Source organism: Crocuta crocuta, unplaced genomic scaffold (assembly GCF_008692635.1).
Source record: "Crocuta crocuta isolate KB4526 unplaced genomic scaffold, BGI_CrCroc_1.0 scaffold228, whole genome shotgun sequence".
Taxonomy (NCBI): Eukaryota; Metazoa; Chordata; class Mammalia; order Carnivora; family Hyaenidae; genus Crocuta; species Crocuta crocuta.
This window is the reverse complement of record NW_027532820.1, coordinates 2,590,369-2,608,175: the sequence shown is the minus strand read 5'-3', so window position 1 is coordinate 2,608,175 and position 17,807 is coordinate 2,590,369. Positions and strand designations below refer to the sequence as shown.

At 37.9% G+C, this 17,807-nt stretch overlaps 1 protein-coding gene across 1 annotated transcript in view; it reads left to right on the top strand.

Moving 5' to 3' along the window:
- Positions 1 to 17,807, top strand: part of IFT56 (intraflagellar transport 56) — a 48,160-nt gene that overhangs the window by 17,043 nt on the left and 13,310 nt on the right. Inside the window, exons 8-14 of the mRNA XM_077781060.1 lie at positions 6,401 to 6,475; positions 11,254 to 11,356; positions 12,651 to 12,706; positions 14,238 to 14,291; positions 15,193 to 15,256; positions 16,950 to 17,038; positions 17,253 to 17,336. Of these exons, the coding sequence (XP_077637186.1) occupies positions 6,401 to 6,475; positions 11,254 to 11,356; positions 12,651 to 12,706; positions 14,238 to 14,291; positions 15,193 to 15,256; positions 16,950 to 17,038; positions 17,253 to 17,336 (525 nt within the window). The remainder of the gene's footprint in view (positions 1 to 6,400; positions 6,476 to 11,253; positions 11,357 to 12,650; positions 12,707 to 14,237; positions 14,292 to 15,192; positions 15,257 to 16,949; positions 17,039 to 17,252; positions 17,337 to 17,807) is intronic.

The window sequence follows — 17,807 nt, the reverse complement described above, 5'->3', positions numbered from 1 at the left end:
TCTCCGCTGACGGTGCAGAGCCTGCTTGGGATTCTCCCTCTTTCTTTGCCCCTCCATCACTCAAACTCTCTCTACCTCTCTCAAAATAGATAAAGTAATTAAATTTTTTTAATTAAAAAAAAAAGGAAGTTTAGAAATTGGGTAACTTAAAGGCACTATGCAAAGTGCTTGTTATATATTATTTATTTTCCCTTATAATCCTATAGATAAAATCTGTTATAGCATCTTTTTTTCTTTTTCTTTTCTTTTTCTTAATGTTTATTTATTTTTGAGAGAGAGAGAGAAAGAAAGAGAGACAGAGGGTGAGCAGGGGAGGGGCAGAGAGACACACAGAATCAGAAGCAGGCTCCAGGCTCTGAAATGTCAGCAGAGAGCCTGATGCAGGGCTTAAACCCATGAGATGGGGGATCATGACCTGAGCCAAAGTCGGATGCTCACCTGAGTGAGTCACCCAGGCGCCCCTGTTATAGCTGTCTTTACATAGGAAACTGAGAGTACCTAGGAAGCCATACATGGGACTTCCTTTTATTTAACACTCTACACACACACACATACATATGCACACATATAGAGAGGGAGAGAGGGCATATTCTATACTATATCTATTAACAGATATTTATTTATTTATTTATTTACATAATATATATGGTTTTCTTTTTAAGATTTTATTGTTTTATTTTTTTTTTATTTTTTTTAATGTTTTATTTATTTCTAGGAGAGAGAGAGAGACAGTGTGAGCAGGGGAGGGTCAGAGAGAGAGGGAGTGACAGACTCTGAAACAGGCTCCAGGCTCTGAGCTGGCGGTCAGCACAGAGGCCGGCGCGGGGCTTGAACCCCTGAACCATGAGATCATGACCTAAGCGAAAGTCGGACGCTTAACCGACTAAGCCACCCAGGCACCCCTAAGATTTTATTGTTTTAAAGTAATCTCTACATACAACCCCAAGATCAAGAGTCACACATTCCACAGACAGCCAGGTGCCCCTATACAGCTAATTTTTAGGTTAACTGTATGAGGGAGGCCATGCTTGGAAATTACCTCCTCAGCCATTATTTTAGTTGATGTCAGAAGCTGCCAAAATTCAGATGTAAAATTTGTGCATGTGACAAAATTTCAAAATCCCACCCTTGCCCAGAACACAGTTCCAGCTGACATCGTGCCACTGGGGGAGGAGGGAAGGGAACTGAAGCCAGCAAACTGACTATATCGAAGCAAAATTCACTGTGAAAACACAACAGCAAGGAACATTATTAATGTGCTTTAGCTGACAGTAGAGTCAACTCCTGAGTGACCCCATGTTCAGGAATTGTGGGAGAGGCGAGGAGAACTGTTTGTGGTTTATGTTGATAAAAAGGGGTCTGTTGCGGCGATACAGATGCCCGCACTTCATCTGCTTAGTATCCACTGAGCAGTCCATTTACATGTCATGTAAAATGTGTTCTGGGGTGTGCTTATTTCAACCAAATAGTCCCTGTAGTCGGCCTAACTGGCTGGTATCCAGCATCAGCAGTTTAATAGTAAGCTGGTTTGCAGTTCAGTCTCTTTAGGGTTTATGGCCTTTGGTAAGAACAAATAAATGAAATATATCCTCACCTTTCTACCTTGAGTTAACCTTGGGGACCTTCCCAATTTTTTCTAGTCTATTAAATGTTTACATTTTATCTGCATATGCTGTCTCCGTAGTCTGGTGCGGGTAGCATGGCTAACCAGTACTCTGTCAGTCCAGCATTATCCAAGCCAGGACTCTGAGCTGCATCTTGTGTCTCCAAAAGGCATGCTTTTTCATTTGAAATTGTGTCTGTACAGTTTACATATTAATTTTATAATGTATCCAGCAGTAGATGACTATGTCAAATGTACCCTGACAAGCTTTGGGCAGGGGGAGCTTTAGCTGTTTGTGTTTACTTATAATTTTATTAAACCATTTAAAAATAAGGCATTCCTCTAGTAAGTTGTATAATGGGTTCAACCTTATGTGGTTCATTCTATGAACACTAGTAGCATTCTTCTCTTCTGTAGTAAGCATGACATAATCTGTAATGATTCACTTAATTTTTAGAGTACTTTGAATAACCGGCCCAAAGTTTTAAAATAAGTGACGAATTCAGGTCTCAAACTCATGTTTGACTGACTCTAAAGCATAGGCTTAACTGCAGTTTCAGATGTACTTTCTTCTTAGCTCTTATATGTGTTTATCTATAGAGAGAGACTATCATGTGTACTCTTTGGTAGTTGCCTAATTATCTTTAATCTAGACAAGCTTATTGAGGATTGAAACTGTCTTTTGACATTTGCATCCTTGTACCTGACATAAAGCACACGTAAAGTTGGTGTCAACTAAGTATATTGGTTGAATGAGTCAAGCTTAAGGTATGACTTAGAAATTAAGGGACAATCATGTTCAAAGAAGGAGGAGCTTCAAAAGAGGTCAATAATGATGAAGACTGAGAAAAGACCATTGGGTACCATAACTAGGATTTCCTACAGTTACCTACTCTGATGATTAGCATATCATGATCATTGGGGGTTGGATCTCGATGAGAAGGAGTTGAGAAGTGGGTGAGTAATCGCTTGGATTGGAATTTGTCATAAAAGGTATGACAGAAGGATGACAGATAATGAAACAATAGAAGCAATGAATATAAGATGCTGATGGAAGGAAGAAGAATGCTAGTTTCAGAGGATAAGGACTTAGAAGAACTTTTCCCCCCAAACTGGGAAGACTTCTAGGGTAGTGGTTAAGAGCAGGAGCTTTGAAATCAGATAGACCCAAATTCCACTCCTAGGTGACAGCTGTGTGGCCTTCGGTGAGCTACTTAACCTCCTTAAAGATCACCTGCAAAATAAGGAAAGTAATTGACTTATTATAGGCTGCTGTGAAGATTAAGTGATATGATGTATGTAAAGTCCCTAACTTGATGTACATGGTAAACTCTCAGTAAATATTCACATTTATCAAAGATTTTGGGGGTGCCTGGGTGGCTCAGTCAGTTAAGTGTCCGACTTCAGCTCAAGTCATGATCTTGCAGTTGGTGGGTTTGAGCCCTGCATTGGGTTCTCTGCTGGCAGCTCAGAGCCTGGAGTCTGCTTCAGATTCTATGTCTCCCTCTGTCTCTGCCCCTCCCCTGCTCATGCTCTGTCTCTCTGACTCAAAAATAAATAAACTATTAAAAATTTTTTAAAAAAGATTTTATAGGCAGAAACCTTGTCAAAGCTATCTTTTTCTTTATATTTGATGCTTTCTCTATTTTGTTTAAGAGGATTTCCTGGGTCAAGATCATATTCTCTGGTATTATCTTCTAAAATTCATTGGTTTTGCCTTTTTCAAATCTAAATTATCTATAATTACATATATATTTTTATTTTTTAAGATTTTTAAAATAAATAAACATTTATTTTGAGAGAGAGAGAACATGAGCAGGAGGGAGCAGAGAAAGAGGGAGAGAGAGAATTCTAAGTAGGCTCATGTGGTCAGCCTAGAGCCCAACATGGGGCTCAAACCTATGAGCTGTGAGATCTTGACCTAACCTGAAGTCAGAAGCTCAGCTGACTGAGCCACCCAGGTGCCCCAAAGATTTTATACTTTTTAAGTGGGCTTGGGGCACAGAACATTTGAATGTAAAAAGATATGTTTCATGTATAATATTTCCTCTTTTAATTTATTAAAAAATTTTCTTAATTTTTAATTTGAGAGAGAGAGTGGGGGAGGGAAGAGAGAGAAGGAGAGAGAGAGAATGAGAATATTAAGCAAGCTCCATGCTCAGCCTGGAACCTGACACGGGGCCCAATCCCATGACCCTGGGATCATGACCTGAGCCGAAATCAAGAGCTGGATGCTCAACTGACTGAGCTACACAGGCACCCCGAATGCAGAATATTTCTGACATGGTTTCTGTCATTGCTGTCATGCTTCTAGAAAGGTCATTTTCACTCTAACATGGATAAGATGACCCTTGTCTTCTAGATTTATTTTTTTTAACAACTTCATTGAGATTTAAGGCATAGGCCATATACTTCACCCTTATTAACTGTACAATTCATTTGTTTTTAGTATATTCACAGATATGTGCAATCACCACCACAGTTTTAGAACATTTGCATCACCTCAAAAATAAATGCCTCTTAGCTATCAGTCCCTGGCTTCTCATTCCCCTGACCCAGGCAGTTACTAATCTGCTCTTTGTCTCTATAGACTTGCCTGTCCTGTATATTTCATACAAAAGGAGTCATATAATACGTAAACTTTTCTTTAAGTGTTTATTTGTTTTTGAGAGAGAGAGCATGTGAGCAGGAGAGGGGCAGAGAAGAGGGGGAGACAGAGGATCTGAAGCAGGCTCTGCATTTTGTGAGCAGACTCACGATGCAGAGCTCAAACCACCAACAGTGAGATCATGACCTGAGGGGAAGTCGGACACTTAACCAACTGCGCCACTCAGGCGCCCCAGTATGTGAACTTTTATGACTATCTTCTTTACTTAGCATACTGTTTACAAAGTTCATCACTCTGTAGCATATATTAGTATTTCATTAGTTTTTATGACCAAATAATATTCTATTGTGTGGATGTACTTCATTTTATTTTGCCATTCATCAGCTGATGGACATTTGGGTTGTTTCCGCTTTCTGCCTATTATGAATAATGCTGTTATAAGCATTTGTGTACATGTTTTTGGGCATGTTTTGGACCTGTTTCCATTTGTCTTCTAGAAAGAAAGGGTATTTGCCTAAAGGAGGAATTGCTGGGTTATATGGAACTCTCTCTCTAATTGAGGGACCGCCAGACTGTTTCACAAAGTAACTGTACAAGTCTACATTCCCACCAGCCATATATAGGAGTTTCCATTTCTCTATATCCTTGCCAACAGTTATTATCTGACCTTTTTATGCTAGCCGTCACATTGAATGTGAAGTGGAATCTCATTGTGGGTTTGCTTCTCTGATGACTAATGGTGTTGAACATCTTCCCGTGTACACTGAGTGCTGCTTTAAATCCTGTGCCCTAGGCACCTCACTTGCCTGACGCTGAGTTCTGGCTGGCCCTGTCTGAATCAGAACTATCCTCATCTTACTAAAAGATTTTCTTTTATTTGTTCAAGTGTGCACTGAAGTTTCCCAGAAATAACGTGATTTCAGAATAGATCAAATGCAGATACAGACATGCCAATCTAGCTGTCCTCTTTTAAGCCTGACATGAAAGAGATTTGCAGAAATTTATAAAACAGTACTACTCTTCTCACTAAATTTTTGCATTAGTAAATGTAGTTTTTTAAAAATTTATTTATTTTGANGTTAAGTGTCCGACTTCAGCTCAGGTCATGATCTCGCAGTTCGTGGATTCAAGCCCCGCAGCGGGCTCTGTGCTGACAGCTAGCTCAGAGCCTGGAGCCTGATTCAGATTCTGTGTCTCCCTCTCTCTCTGACCCTCCCCTGCTCACTCTGTCTCTCTTTCTCCCTCTCTCAGAAATAAATTGCCCCTGGGTGGCTCAGTTGGTTGAGTGTCTGACTCTTGATTTTGGCTGAGATCATGATCCCGGGGTCATGGGATCGAGCCCCACATCAGGCGCTGTGCTTAGCATGGAGCCTGCTTAAGATACTCTCTTTCTCACCCTCTCTCTCTCCCTGCTTCTTTCTGCTTCTCTCCCCTACTTGTTCTCTTTCTGTGTCTAAAATAAATTTTTTTTAATTTAATTATTTTGTCCCGAGAAGCTTAGCTACTTACTGATGGAAGTAAAAAAGGAGGAGAGGAAGATTACTCAAAATTATAGATTGGCAAGTCAGGAGCAATAGAAAGCTGAGGAAGGGCTAAGGGAATCCAGGGCGTTAGTGAAGATGCTAGAAATGGTTGACCATTTGTTCTATGGGAAGCTAGAGAGGTGAGAGAATACAGAAGAGATCTGATAGGTCTAATAAATAATAGGAGAAGGTATTTTAATTATGGTATGTTAATAAAGACCAATTCAGCAGGAAGGAGGTACTCTGAGAGTTCAGGATATAGGTGAAATGATCAGATTGGAGAATCAACCTCAGTTGTGAAAAGCTTAGCTCCTTTATCACCTTTGGCTCTGCAAAGTAGAATTCTTCAGACTTGGGTTTACCAGTTTCAAACTTGCTGCTTATTGGAAAATTCCAGTCATTTAATGTTTATAAGACTCCATGTTCTCATCTGTAAAATGAGGATAATAATCACACTGATTCTCAGAGTCCTGAGAAACAAATGAAATAGTATGTTAAATTCTTTGTAAACTATAAAACGTTGTAAAAATATGTGGTATAAGAACCATATATGAGAAACAAATGAAATAGTGTGTTAAATTCTTTGTAAACTATAAAATATAAAAATATGTGGTATAAGAACTGTACACATGTTGTTTTCCTAAGCCTTTCCTTTTTCAATTTCAGGCGGAACTCAAAAGCTTGATGGACAGCGCTTCTTCTTCCTTTGAATTTGCTAAAGAACTCATCAGGCACAATCTGGTGAATAGCAGTTTCATCTTGACTGAATTGAGTCCTATCCTACTTTGGTATATCACAGCAGTTAGAAGGATATGCAAAGGGAGATATTGCCACAAATACTTCTCTACTCCAAGTGAACTCCTCCTTGCTATGGGGGAGATATGAGATCCTTTCCTCAAGGAAACCCTTACTGGGAGGGCAGTAATACATATATAATATTTAGAAAGAAGTGCAAGGCAGTAGAGGTGTAAGGGTTCATTTTCTTGGCCAAGACCAAGGAACATCTATCTTTGTGGATTACAGCTAATGGAAGGATTTTCTGGTGAGAGTCAAACTCAAGTTCATCTTTGAAAGATGGTTGAGATTTAGAGAGTTCACTGGAGACAAAGATATGGAGTTAGAGCAGAAATGGCAGATGTAAAATGTTGTGAGCAGATTGAGCTTACCAGAACAGAAAGTGTGCACTGGGGCATGGTGCAAAGTAAAGCCTTAGTGAAAAAGTAAAGAGGTGGTCTGATTTAAGGCAGGATTATGATGGCCATTGATAAAAACAATGTTCACATTCAGATGAAGTTTGATTCTGTTGACCAGCAATACAGTGGGTACAGAGCATCAGTTTTCAACCCAGACACCTGGAGACACTGAGCAAATTGTGTAATTTTGCCAAATTTCAGGTTCCTCATCTAAAAACAGCAGTGATAATAACTATGCCTTTTCTTTCTGATTATTCTTTTTTTAACACCAAATCTCCCTAGTACGCATGCTAAACACCCTAACTGCTTTAAACTCTCTCCTCCCCTTTCTCTCTGATATCTACTTGGTCACTTAATCCTATTGATTCTTTTTTGGCAATGTCTTCTATTAATTCCATTCCTTTTCTAGTTCAAGCCTCTACCACAGATAGAACTTTCTCTGGATAGTTTCTCTTATTAGCTTCTGCCCCTTTTCACTTCTCGTCTAGTTTATCAACTTAATTTTTGTGCAGAATGATGTGTTAGAGATAGTAGTCTGGAAATCAAGCTTAGAGAATAGGTTTAGGAGTTTGGTAAAAGAAAAGATAGCCAAAGTCGTAACAACTAAACATGGAAGAAAGGATTAAAAGCAGAGAAAAATATGGTCCAAGAGAGCATGTGTATTTAAGGAGCTTTTCTTAAAAGCTTCCCAGATGGATATAATGTACAGCCAGAGTAAAAAACTACCGTATGTATATATGACTGGGAGGGGTCATCCAGCTAGTAAATAGGGATTCGTTTCTGAGAGCAGGATTAAAGACAGAAATGAGAATACGGAAATTTTCCTTTTGTAATATGTAAGTTTTCCCTCATTGAACGTATAATACTTTTATAGTTTAAAACAAAGCCTAAAAATATTACGCAATATAAATAGTTGTTATGAGCAGTGGCTTTTGTGGTCAGACTTGAGGTCAAAATCCGTCTATTCCTTGCACTAGCTTTGGACCTTTGGGTGAGTCACTTAGCATTGCTGAGACTCAGTGTTCTCATGTGTGCCACAGGGGAAATTACAGGACCTACCGTATTTTCTTGTGAGGACCAAATGAGGTAATGTGTGTAAGATGCTTTGTGTATAGTAAGCATTTAGTAAATCGGGTCTTTGTGATCACGCTATGGCCATCAGTCCAAACTGCAGAAACATCGCTGGGCAAGAGACAGAAGAGTCCATCGAATTTGATTAGAGGGTTTAATTTGGGACTTGTGAGAGTAAGTTTACAAGTGTGCTAAGAGCCAGAGGTTAAAGAGTAAGAGGATAATAAAGTTGAAGCAGTAAAGGCACTTCAAAAGTGTGTGGCACTGAAAGAAAGAGAAAAGCAAGATCCAGGTCGAGTGAAAAGTCGTGAGATCCATGGATTAGGAGAACAAATGTTAAAATGTCCATTCTGCCCGAAGCAACTCATATATGTACTGCAGTCCCTTTCAAAATACCAACAGCATTTGTCACAGAACCAGAACAAATAATCCTAAAATGTGTATGGAACCATAAGAGATCCCAAATAGCCAAAGTAATCTTGAAAAAGAAGAACGAAACTGGAGATATCACAATCCCAGATTTCAAGATATACTACAAAGCTGTAGCGATCAAAATAGTATGGTACTGGCATAAAAATAGACACAGATCAATGGAACAGAAAAAAAAGACCAAAAATGAAGCCACAATTATATGATCAATTAGTCTTCAACAAAGGAGGCAGGAATATGCAATGGGAAAAGACAGTCTTTTCAACAAATGGTGTTGGGCAAATTGATGCAAAAGAATGAAACTGGACCATTTTCTTACACCATACACAAAAATAAACTCAAATGGATTAAGAACTTAAATATGACACCTGAAACCATAAACATCCTAGAAGAGAACACAGGCAGTAATTTCTCTAACATTGGCCGTAGTAGCATTTTTCTAGATCTGTCTTCTGTGGCAAGGGAAACAAAACAAAAATAAACTATTGGAACTACATCAAAATGAAAAGTTCTGCCCAGCCAAGGAAACAATCAACAAAACAAAAAGGTAACCTGCAGAGTGGGAAAAGATATTTGCAAATGACATCTGATAAGAGGTTAATATCCAAAATGTATAAAGAACTTACACAACTTGCGGTGACTGGGTGGTTCAGTTGGTTAAGTGTCTGCCTCTTAATCTCAGCTCGAGTCATGATATCACAGTTAGTGAGTTTGAGCCCCATATGGGGCTCTGTTGGACAGCACATAGCCTGCTTGGAATTCTTTCTCTGTCTCTCTCTGCCCCTACTCCACTTGTGCTCTTTCTCTCTCTTAAAACAAAAACAAAAACAAAAAACAAAAAAAACCCTTATACAACTCAACACCAAAAAACCAATCCAGTAATTAAAAATGGGCAGAAGACATGAATAGACATTTCTCCAAAGAAAATGTCCAGATTGCCAACAGACATGAAAAGATGCTCAGCATCACTCATCATCAGGGAAATGCAAATCAAAACCACAATGAGATATCACCTCACACCTACTAGAATGGCTAAATCAAAAGCACAAGAAATCAGTGTTGGTGAGAATGTGGGAAAAGAGGAACCCTTATGCACTGTTAATGGGAATGGAAATTGGTGCAGCCACTGTGGAGAAGAGTATGCGGGTTCCTCAAAAAATTAAAAATAAAATTACCATGTGATCCACTAATTCCACTGCTGGGTATTTATCCAAAGAACATGAAAAACATATAAATATTCAAAAATGTATATGTACCCCTATATTTATTGCAGCATCATTTACAATAGCCAAATTATGGAAACAACCTAAGTGTCCATCAGTAGATGGAATGGATGAGGAAAAGGTGGTGAGGAAAAAATACAACGGAATATTTCTCAGCCATAAAAAGAATGAAATCTTGCCATTTGGGATAATATGGATGGAGCTAGAGTGTATAAAGCCAAATAAGTCAGTTAGAGAAAGACAAATACCATATGATTTCAGTCATCTGTGGAATTTAAGAAATAAAACAAATGAACGAAGAATAAAAGAGACCAGCCAAAAAACAGACTCTTGACTATAGAGAACAAATAGATGGTTACAAGAGGAAAGATGAGTAAGGGAATAGTTGAAATAGGTGAAAGGGATTAAGACTAACTTGTCACGATGAAGTAATGTATAGAATAGTTGAATCACCATATTGTACACCTGATGTTAACTGTACTAGAATTAGTTTTTTTTTTTTGAAGTCATAAAATCAAGAAAACAGATGAAAGAATCCTGGCAAAAGAAGGGAACATCTCAGACAAGGAAGAGTCAAGAAAGATGACCAAATGGATATTTTTGAGGTAGAAAGGAGAGATTAGGTAGTTCAGGCCTGGTGGCATTGATCTCTTTATATTTATTTGTGAAACAGCTTGCTATATGCCAGATACTGTGCTAGGCTCCGGGTATACAACAGTGCACAAAATTGCTCTCCTGGATAGCATTTCGGTTTTAGCTCTTCTCTATAGCATATGACAGTATTCTTACGGGTCTCCCTACTTGAGTGTAGCTATATTATAGTAACAATGAAGTGACTTGTTCCTGCTGCAACACCAGTGCTTGCTACAATCCCAGACAAACAGTAGGTGCTACTATTTATGGAATTAATTAAATGTCACCTACTATGTGCCACACATTTACCCTTCTTTAACTCATTCAATCCTTATAATGAAGAAGAAGGCTCAGAAAGTTTACATAAATTCCTTCTTGGAGTTTTTGATATAGAATATTTGTCTAGAAAAAAGTTTTATTATTAATTATTGGGTACATTAAGAGTTTTCTGCAGGGGTGCCTGGGTGGCTCAGTGAGTTAAGCATTTGACTTTGGCTCAGGTCATGAACTCACGGTTCGTGGGTTTGAGCCCCGCGTCCGGCTCTGTGCTGACAGCTAGCTCAGAGCCTGGAGCCTGCTTTGGATTCTGTGTCTCCCTCTCTCTCTGACCCTCCCCTGCTCATTCTGTGTCTCTCTCAGAAATAAAGAAAAACATCAAAAANCGAAAGTCGGACGCTTAACCGACTAAGCCACCCAGGCGCCCCAAAAAATTTTTAAAAAGAGCTTTCTGCAGTTCTCATGAAAAGGAAATGTATTCAATAGGGTTATGCCTTTATTGTTTCTTACACTTATTATGATTTAGATAATGGCTTTTTTCAATGAGGGCAAGGTCATGTGTATATTGAGAGCTTCAAAAATATATTCATCCTTTCAAAGAATAACTGAGTTATAAGTGGCAGCTCCTTACACATTTCTCCCAATAAGTACATTCATACTTATTGCCTGAATAATGGACTTTCTCTGTTGTTAGGTTGTTTTCCGAGGAGGTGAAGGGGCTTTGCAGGTTTTGCCTCCCCTGGTTGATGTCATTCCTGAAGCTCGGTTAAACTTAGTGATTTACTACCTTCGTCAAGGTAAGAAAAAATTTTCTTGGTCTTCCTTATAATAAGATATGGTAGAACATCTAATCTCTAATTGAACTACTTGCTTAACTTTTTAAAAATCCAAAATACTTCCAAAAGTATATTTGCAGCAGGTTCATAAGATAGAATAAATTTATTGGTGCTTATTTGTTGTACCTTTTCTCTTTATTTTCTCTTTCCTTCTGTGTTGCTTCCAACCTTCACCCTCAGTCTGTTTTTCTTTCTTTCTCTTATTTTTCCTTCTTTTGTTCTCTACGCATCCTATTTCAGTTTTTCCAATGTTTTTCCTTCCCCATCCTTATAGTTATTTTTCTGGTGTTCTCTGTGTATAACGTACATCCACATTTTCTTGAGTCTTTATCATTAACTATTTTTTATTTACTGTACTTGTCTGCCTTACTGTCTCTTTCCACCTCCAGTTTCTTATGAGAAATACCATGATTCAAAGAGAATGTGACATTTACTGCCCCTAAGTAAGGTTAAAATGATTAGACACATGCCTAAAGAGTCTGTTATCTAACAGTGATGAGTGCAGGATAGGAGCTGCCATGCATTGGTGGTGGCGCTGTGTCATGGACCTTGGACTCACAGTGTGGGCCTTTTTAGGTGCATGGTAGAAACCAACCAGACCACATACTCCTCATTGAGGAAAATGTGTTTATTAAAATAAGAACATGAACTTGCAAACTTCTATCTGATATATAAACACAACGAAATAGGCCTTTGGACAAGAATTAAATATCTTAGGTGTTTTATAAATTAATTTTTATTATAAAAATTTTCAAACTAAGCAAAAGTAAATAGTATAAACACCCAAAATGAACAGTCAGATATTCATTCCAGATTCAAGTCTGGAATGATAGTCTTCAAGATATTGCCATTATTTTTCATCCATCCTCCCCTTCTCTAGTTTACTGCTGAAAGATTTTAAAGGAAATCCCAGACTTCATGTCATTTTACTCCTACATACTTAATATATATTCTCTTTTTAAAAATCGGTTGCTTTTCTTGTATAATTACAATGCCATCAGTATATAATACTCAGTTCATATTCTTAGCTTGAACCCTTTTTTAGGTGCTTCATACCTTACGGGTTTCCTAAGATGTTTGGTTATCTTTAGGGTAATTACTCCATCTAACTTGATGGAGAGTTAGAAGACAGATAAAACAATTCACACTTCCCATGAACATTTGAGTACTGAAGGATCTTATCTTTTTGGGACTATTTCAGAAGAGTTTGCTGGAATATATAGACTAGTATAGCTACTTATTTCTTGTGTTTCAGATGATGTGCAAGAAGCTTATAACTTAATTAAAGATCTGGAACCTACTACTCCTCAGGTAATTGAAAATGTGTTACCATTTTACTAACCAACTTCTGTTGAAAGTGGAATTTCAGAAAGGTATCGAGAAGGCATATTAGAAAAGATTCATGCTTGTAGAATCTCAGGAAAGACCATATATATTGATCTAGGAATGTCCTGTGAAGCTTTCTATATGAGAATGAATATTCTGGATTTTTTATGTTTTTAAACTCCCTTATATGTGGTCATTTCCTCAAAAGGGCTGAGGTTTGAAAAAACGGAAATCTAGGATTACAATGGAACTGACAGCAAGGTATAGAAACTTATCTCACTAGTATAATTGCTTGTACTTTGTCTTTCCCCTTACTAGATTGCTAGCTCTTTGTAGTCAGGGACCGTTGTCTATACGCATGTAGTAGACATTGCACTTATTGAATGAAAGACTGAAAATGTTTCTAGACCTCATGAAATCTAAGCACATATAGTTCTCAAGTGTATCAAAGCTTCAGCATTTGGACGCCTGGGTGGCTCAGTTGGTTGAGAGTCTGGCTCTTTATTTTGACTCAGGTCATGATCTTAGGGTCATGGTATGGAGCCCCACACTGGTCTCTGTGCTGAGTGTGGAGCCTGTTTAGGATTCTGTCTCTCTCTTTGCCTCTCCACCCCACTCATGCTCTCTCTGTCTCTCTCTCTCTCTCAAATAAAAAAAATAAAAGAAAATCTTCAGCATCTTTTGTGTTCTTTTTATGAGCCCTCTTAAATAAAAACAGTACCTACTTAAAAAATTGATAGCTGCTAAGGAAGGTGTCTATTAAAGAATAGAGCCATGTCTGAAAGCAATAAAAGTGAGGTCTCAGGGCTCCAAAAGAGAGAATACCTTACAAATGGGGATCAGAGGATACTTTTTTTTTTTTTGGAGGAAAAGGATTATTATGAAAATAAAGTTATATTACTGGCAAGAGAAAATACTATGTATGTTGTGGCTATGAACAATGGCAGGGGCTAATAGGTGATAAAAATTATTACATAGAGGGGCGCCTGGGTGGCTTAGTCGGTTAAGCTTCCGACTTTCGCTTGGGTCATGATCTCGCGTTTGTGGGTTCGAGCCCCGCGTCAGGCTCTGTGCTGACCGCCAGCTCAGAGCCTGGAGCCTGTTTCAGAGTCTGTGATTCCCTCTCTCTCTGACCCTCCCCTGCTCATGCTGTCTCTCTCCCTCTCTCCTAGAAATAAAAAAAAAAAAAATTAAAAAAAATTATTACATAGATATTTTATTGTTAATTTTTTCCATTGAGTTAAAATAAAACCTTAACTCCTTGAAGTTTCCACTGAGTTTTTCTTGCTTAAGATTGAGAATTTACAAATATGGTGAATTCTGTTATATGGACACTTTTCTGAAAACCAAATGAAAGTCTCCTAATTCTTTCATTCAAGACAAGGATGGAAAAGAGAAAAGTGATTCTGGGTAACTTTTGATAATATATGTAAAGTATTAAGTTGAAATTAATTTGGAAGACATCTCATAGCTACACATTCTTTTAACAGTAATTAGTGTTATTCCATGTTGCCAGGAGTATATCCTCAAAGGAGTGGTCAATGCGGCCCTTGGCCAGGAAATGGGTTCAGTAAGTATGAAATCACTGGTAATCTATAGTTTGCAGTTACAGTGTCTTGGAAAAGATCAAAATGAATGTTCAAGTTCAGCCAGCGAAAAGCTTACGATTAGGCTCATCTGCAGTTCCTTTCATTCCTCCATATCTCCCCACCAAGATTCCATTGTAAAAAGAATTCTTTGTTATTTAAAGGTCAAAAAAAGAAAGCTTTAACCCTAAGAACTGTGCTTCAACTTTAAAGCAGTGTTAATATCTAATAACAACCACAAATCATCACACATCTTCATTCTTATTTTCAGTGAGTTGCATTAACCTTGCACACCTCTGAGCTATAATTTTGGCATCTGTAAAATGGGGATAATTGTTTCTTTGGCAAAGACTTTTTATGAACACTGCCTAAAATCAAGTTCTTATTCATATGAATATGGCACATTACGTTCTTTTTGGAACAAAATGGGTATAAGTAAATCTTTTTTATATCTGGCTCACTCTACAATGCTTCCTATAGTGGATAGGCATTAAGTAGTTACTGAATAAAATGAATGAGTGTATTTAGTTAATACCCCTTGCTATAGCCATGGCTCCTACCACACTGATATAAGATAAAGAAGCAATAAATATCTGTTCAATGTGTGAATGAACAACTAAATGAATGAGTTCATTTAATGAAGGTACTTTTAGGATAGAATTTAGGGATTGGATTTTTTTTCCTTCTTTTTTATCTGACCCTGGGTAGATTTTAATTCAGTCTCAGGTTATGATTCTCTCGTTGCTTATGCTAATAAGAATTAGTTTGGGAGAGGGTTTAAAAGAAGGGTATATAATAAATCCTGGCAAATATTTTAAAACCATAACGTATAATACAAATAAAATATTTTCAGCTTATATCAGCTCTCTCTGCTTTGTTCTTCAGAGGGACCATATGAAAATTGCCCAGCAATTCTTCCAGCTGGTGGGAGGGTCAGCGAGTGAGTGTGGTATGTATGTCCGAAATCTGTACTCATTCACATGATTTGTAATCGTTGGAACTGGTCATATATTGACTGGTGAAGTTTGAGTCTCTGTCTGGGGATACATCTGTCAGGCTTGAAAGAAAAGGACTAAGTAGGAAGTCCTGTGGGAGGGACACGGGAGGGAATATTGGATTAGCTCTTCCCAACATCTCAGCTAAAGTGGGATGAGAGAATATATAAATAGAGGAGAATAAATGTAATCTTTAGTTCATGAGAGTTCTTAAAATTCAATTCTGTTTTTTTGTGTGTGTTTATTTTTTATTTATTTTGAGACACACAAGGAGAGTGTGAGCAGGGGAGGGCTGGAGAGAGAGGGACGGAGAATCCCAAGCAGGCTCCATGATGTTAGCACAGAGCCTGATGTGGGGTACAAACCCACAAACAGATCATTACCTGAGCTGAAATTAAGAGTTGAATGCTTAACTGGCAAGCCACGCAGGAGCTCCGATTCTGTTTTTGATTTGAAATGTTAACTTCCATTGATTTTTCAAGGACTCTCTAGGTATTCAACTTTTATCATGTCATATGTATTTTCATTTGCCTTTTAATTTTGCTGATGGTATTTTTTCACATATAAAAATATTTAAATCTCATTTAATTGAGTTTATCTTTTTATGATGATATTATACATGGGTATCTAGCTTAGGAAATACTTTTGTGCCCCCACAGTTATATAATATTCACTTATATTTCCCACTAGTAGTTTTGTTACTTAATTTTTTAATTGAAGTATTGATTTCATTGGTCAAGATTGAGTGTAAGATTTGAGACAGGGCTATAAAAAGGGCTGACAGTTTACCAGTGTGAACTGATAGGGCTGTTTGCACCAGTTGTCTAAGGCCAGCATCTATTCTGATGGACAGTGTTCATAGCGAACTAGTTGTTAAATATTTTTATCACCTCTGAATATTCATTTTCTTTCAAATGTTTCACCAAAACCATTTGTTGAATAATATTTCCTTTCCTCATTTCACTCATTTATATAACAAAAATTTATTAAGGTACTGGAGATACAGCAGGAAACAAAACTAACAAGTCCTCCTTCATTGTGTAGTATACAGTCTAGTGGGACAGACAGTAAACACAATGAAGAAATAGGTCATATGGTGCATCTGACTGTGATAAGTGCTGTGGGGGAAAAATTGAACCGGGCAAGAATGAATAGGAGTGCCAGTGACAAGGCTGGAGGTCATACTAATTCTCTACTATCTCAAACAGGAATCTGATATCAGACAGAAAGTTCAGGATCAGGACCAGATGGTTCCATGGCAAATTATTTTCCATTTGGTTTGGAAGTGCTAGGTTGTCTTATAGACGAGCGATGATGGAGACTAAGCCGCGTTGGTTGCATGTGTTGAAGTAGGTGAGAGACTCAAAGGCCTGGAAAAGCATCCAAGGAATACCGTAGCCTGCAGGGAGTGTGTTCATTCTGGAGTCTGTGAGTTAGGCCTGAGAGAGAGTATTGGTCACTCTCAAGTACTGTGTGACTTCCATTATGCTGGGGTTTTGCCCACCGAACAGAATCTATAATCTCAGAGTCTAGAAAGAGGTCTTGGAATACATTCCTATCTCTAAATTATAAAGCATCTCAAATCTCAGTTAAGGAGAACTTTCAGTTTCATGAATATACCTGGTTCGTTTTCCCGTTCCATTTCAGATACAATACCTGGGAGGCAATGCATGGCTTCCTGTTTCTTCCTGCTTAAGCAGTTTGATGATGTGTTGATTTACCTCAACTCATTTAAGGTCAGTATAGAATTTTCTAGATGAGTTTGTATACAGAATACTAAATATAATGTGTCGGAGGTAAGACACCCTGAGAGATGGCCCTTTTACAATGGTGACATTGGTGGTGTCAGCTCATGCCTTAAAATGATCTTTGAGTTTATCTGGTATAACTGATGTTTGTACATTTTGTGTGTTAATACTCAATGTGTCCTATTCTTGGGATGTTTTTCAGAGTTACTTCTACAATGATGACATCTTTAACTTTAATTATGCCCAAGCCAAAGCTGCAACAGGCAATACCAGCGAGGGCGAAGAGGTGGGTACCTGCTCTTGATGCATTAGAATGATTCTATTTATAGACATTGTTGATCTTTAACTTTTTGAGGAACCCACACTGTTTTCCAGAGTGAAATAAAACAGATGAACGTAGAGGAAAGAAAAAAAAAAAAGAGAAGTAAACCGTAAAACAGACTCTTAACCATAGACCACAACCTGAGGGCTGCTGGAGGGGTGGTGGGCAGGGATGGGCTAAATGCCAGGTGGGTATTAAGGAGGGCACGTGGTAAGCACTGGGTGTTGGATGGAAGTGATGAATCACTAAATTCTACATCCGAAACAATTATTACATGATATGTTAACTCTCTGGAATTTAAGTAAAAACTTGAAAATAAATGATAAAAGTAAAAACATAGTTATCTTTTTGTCCCTGAAATAAAATGTTCAAGGGCAAGGGATTACGAAAAGTTCTTTTGTTCTTAGGTTATATTAAAAAGTAAGATGTGAATAG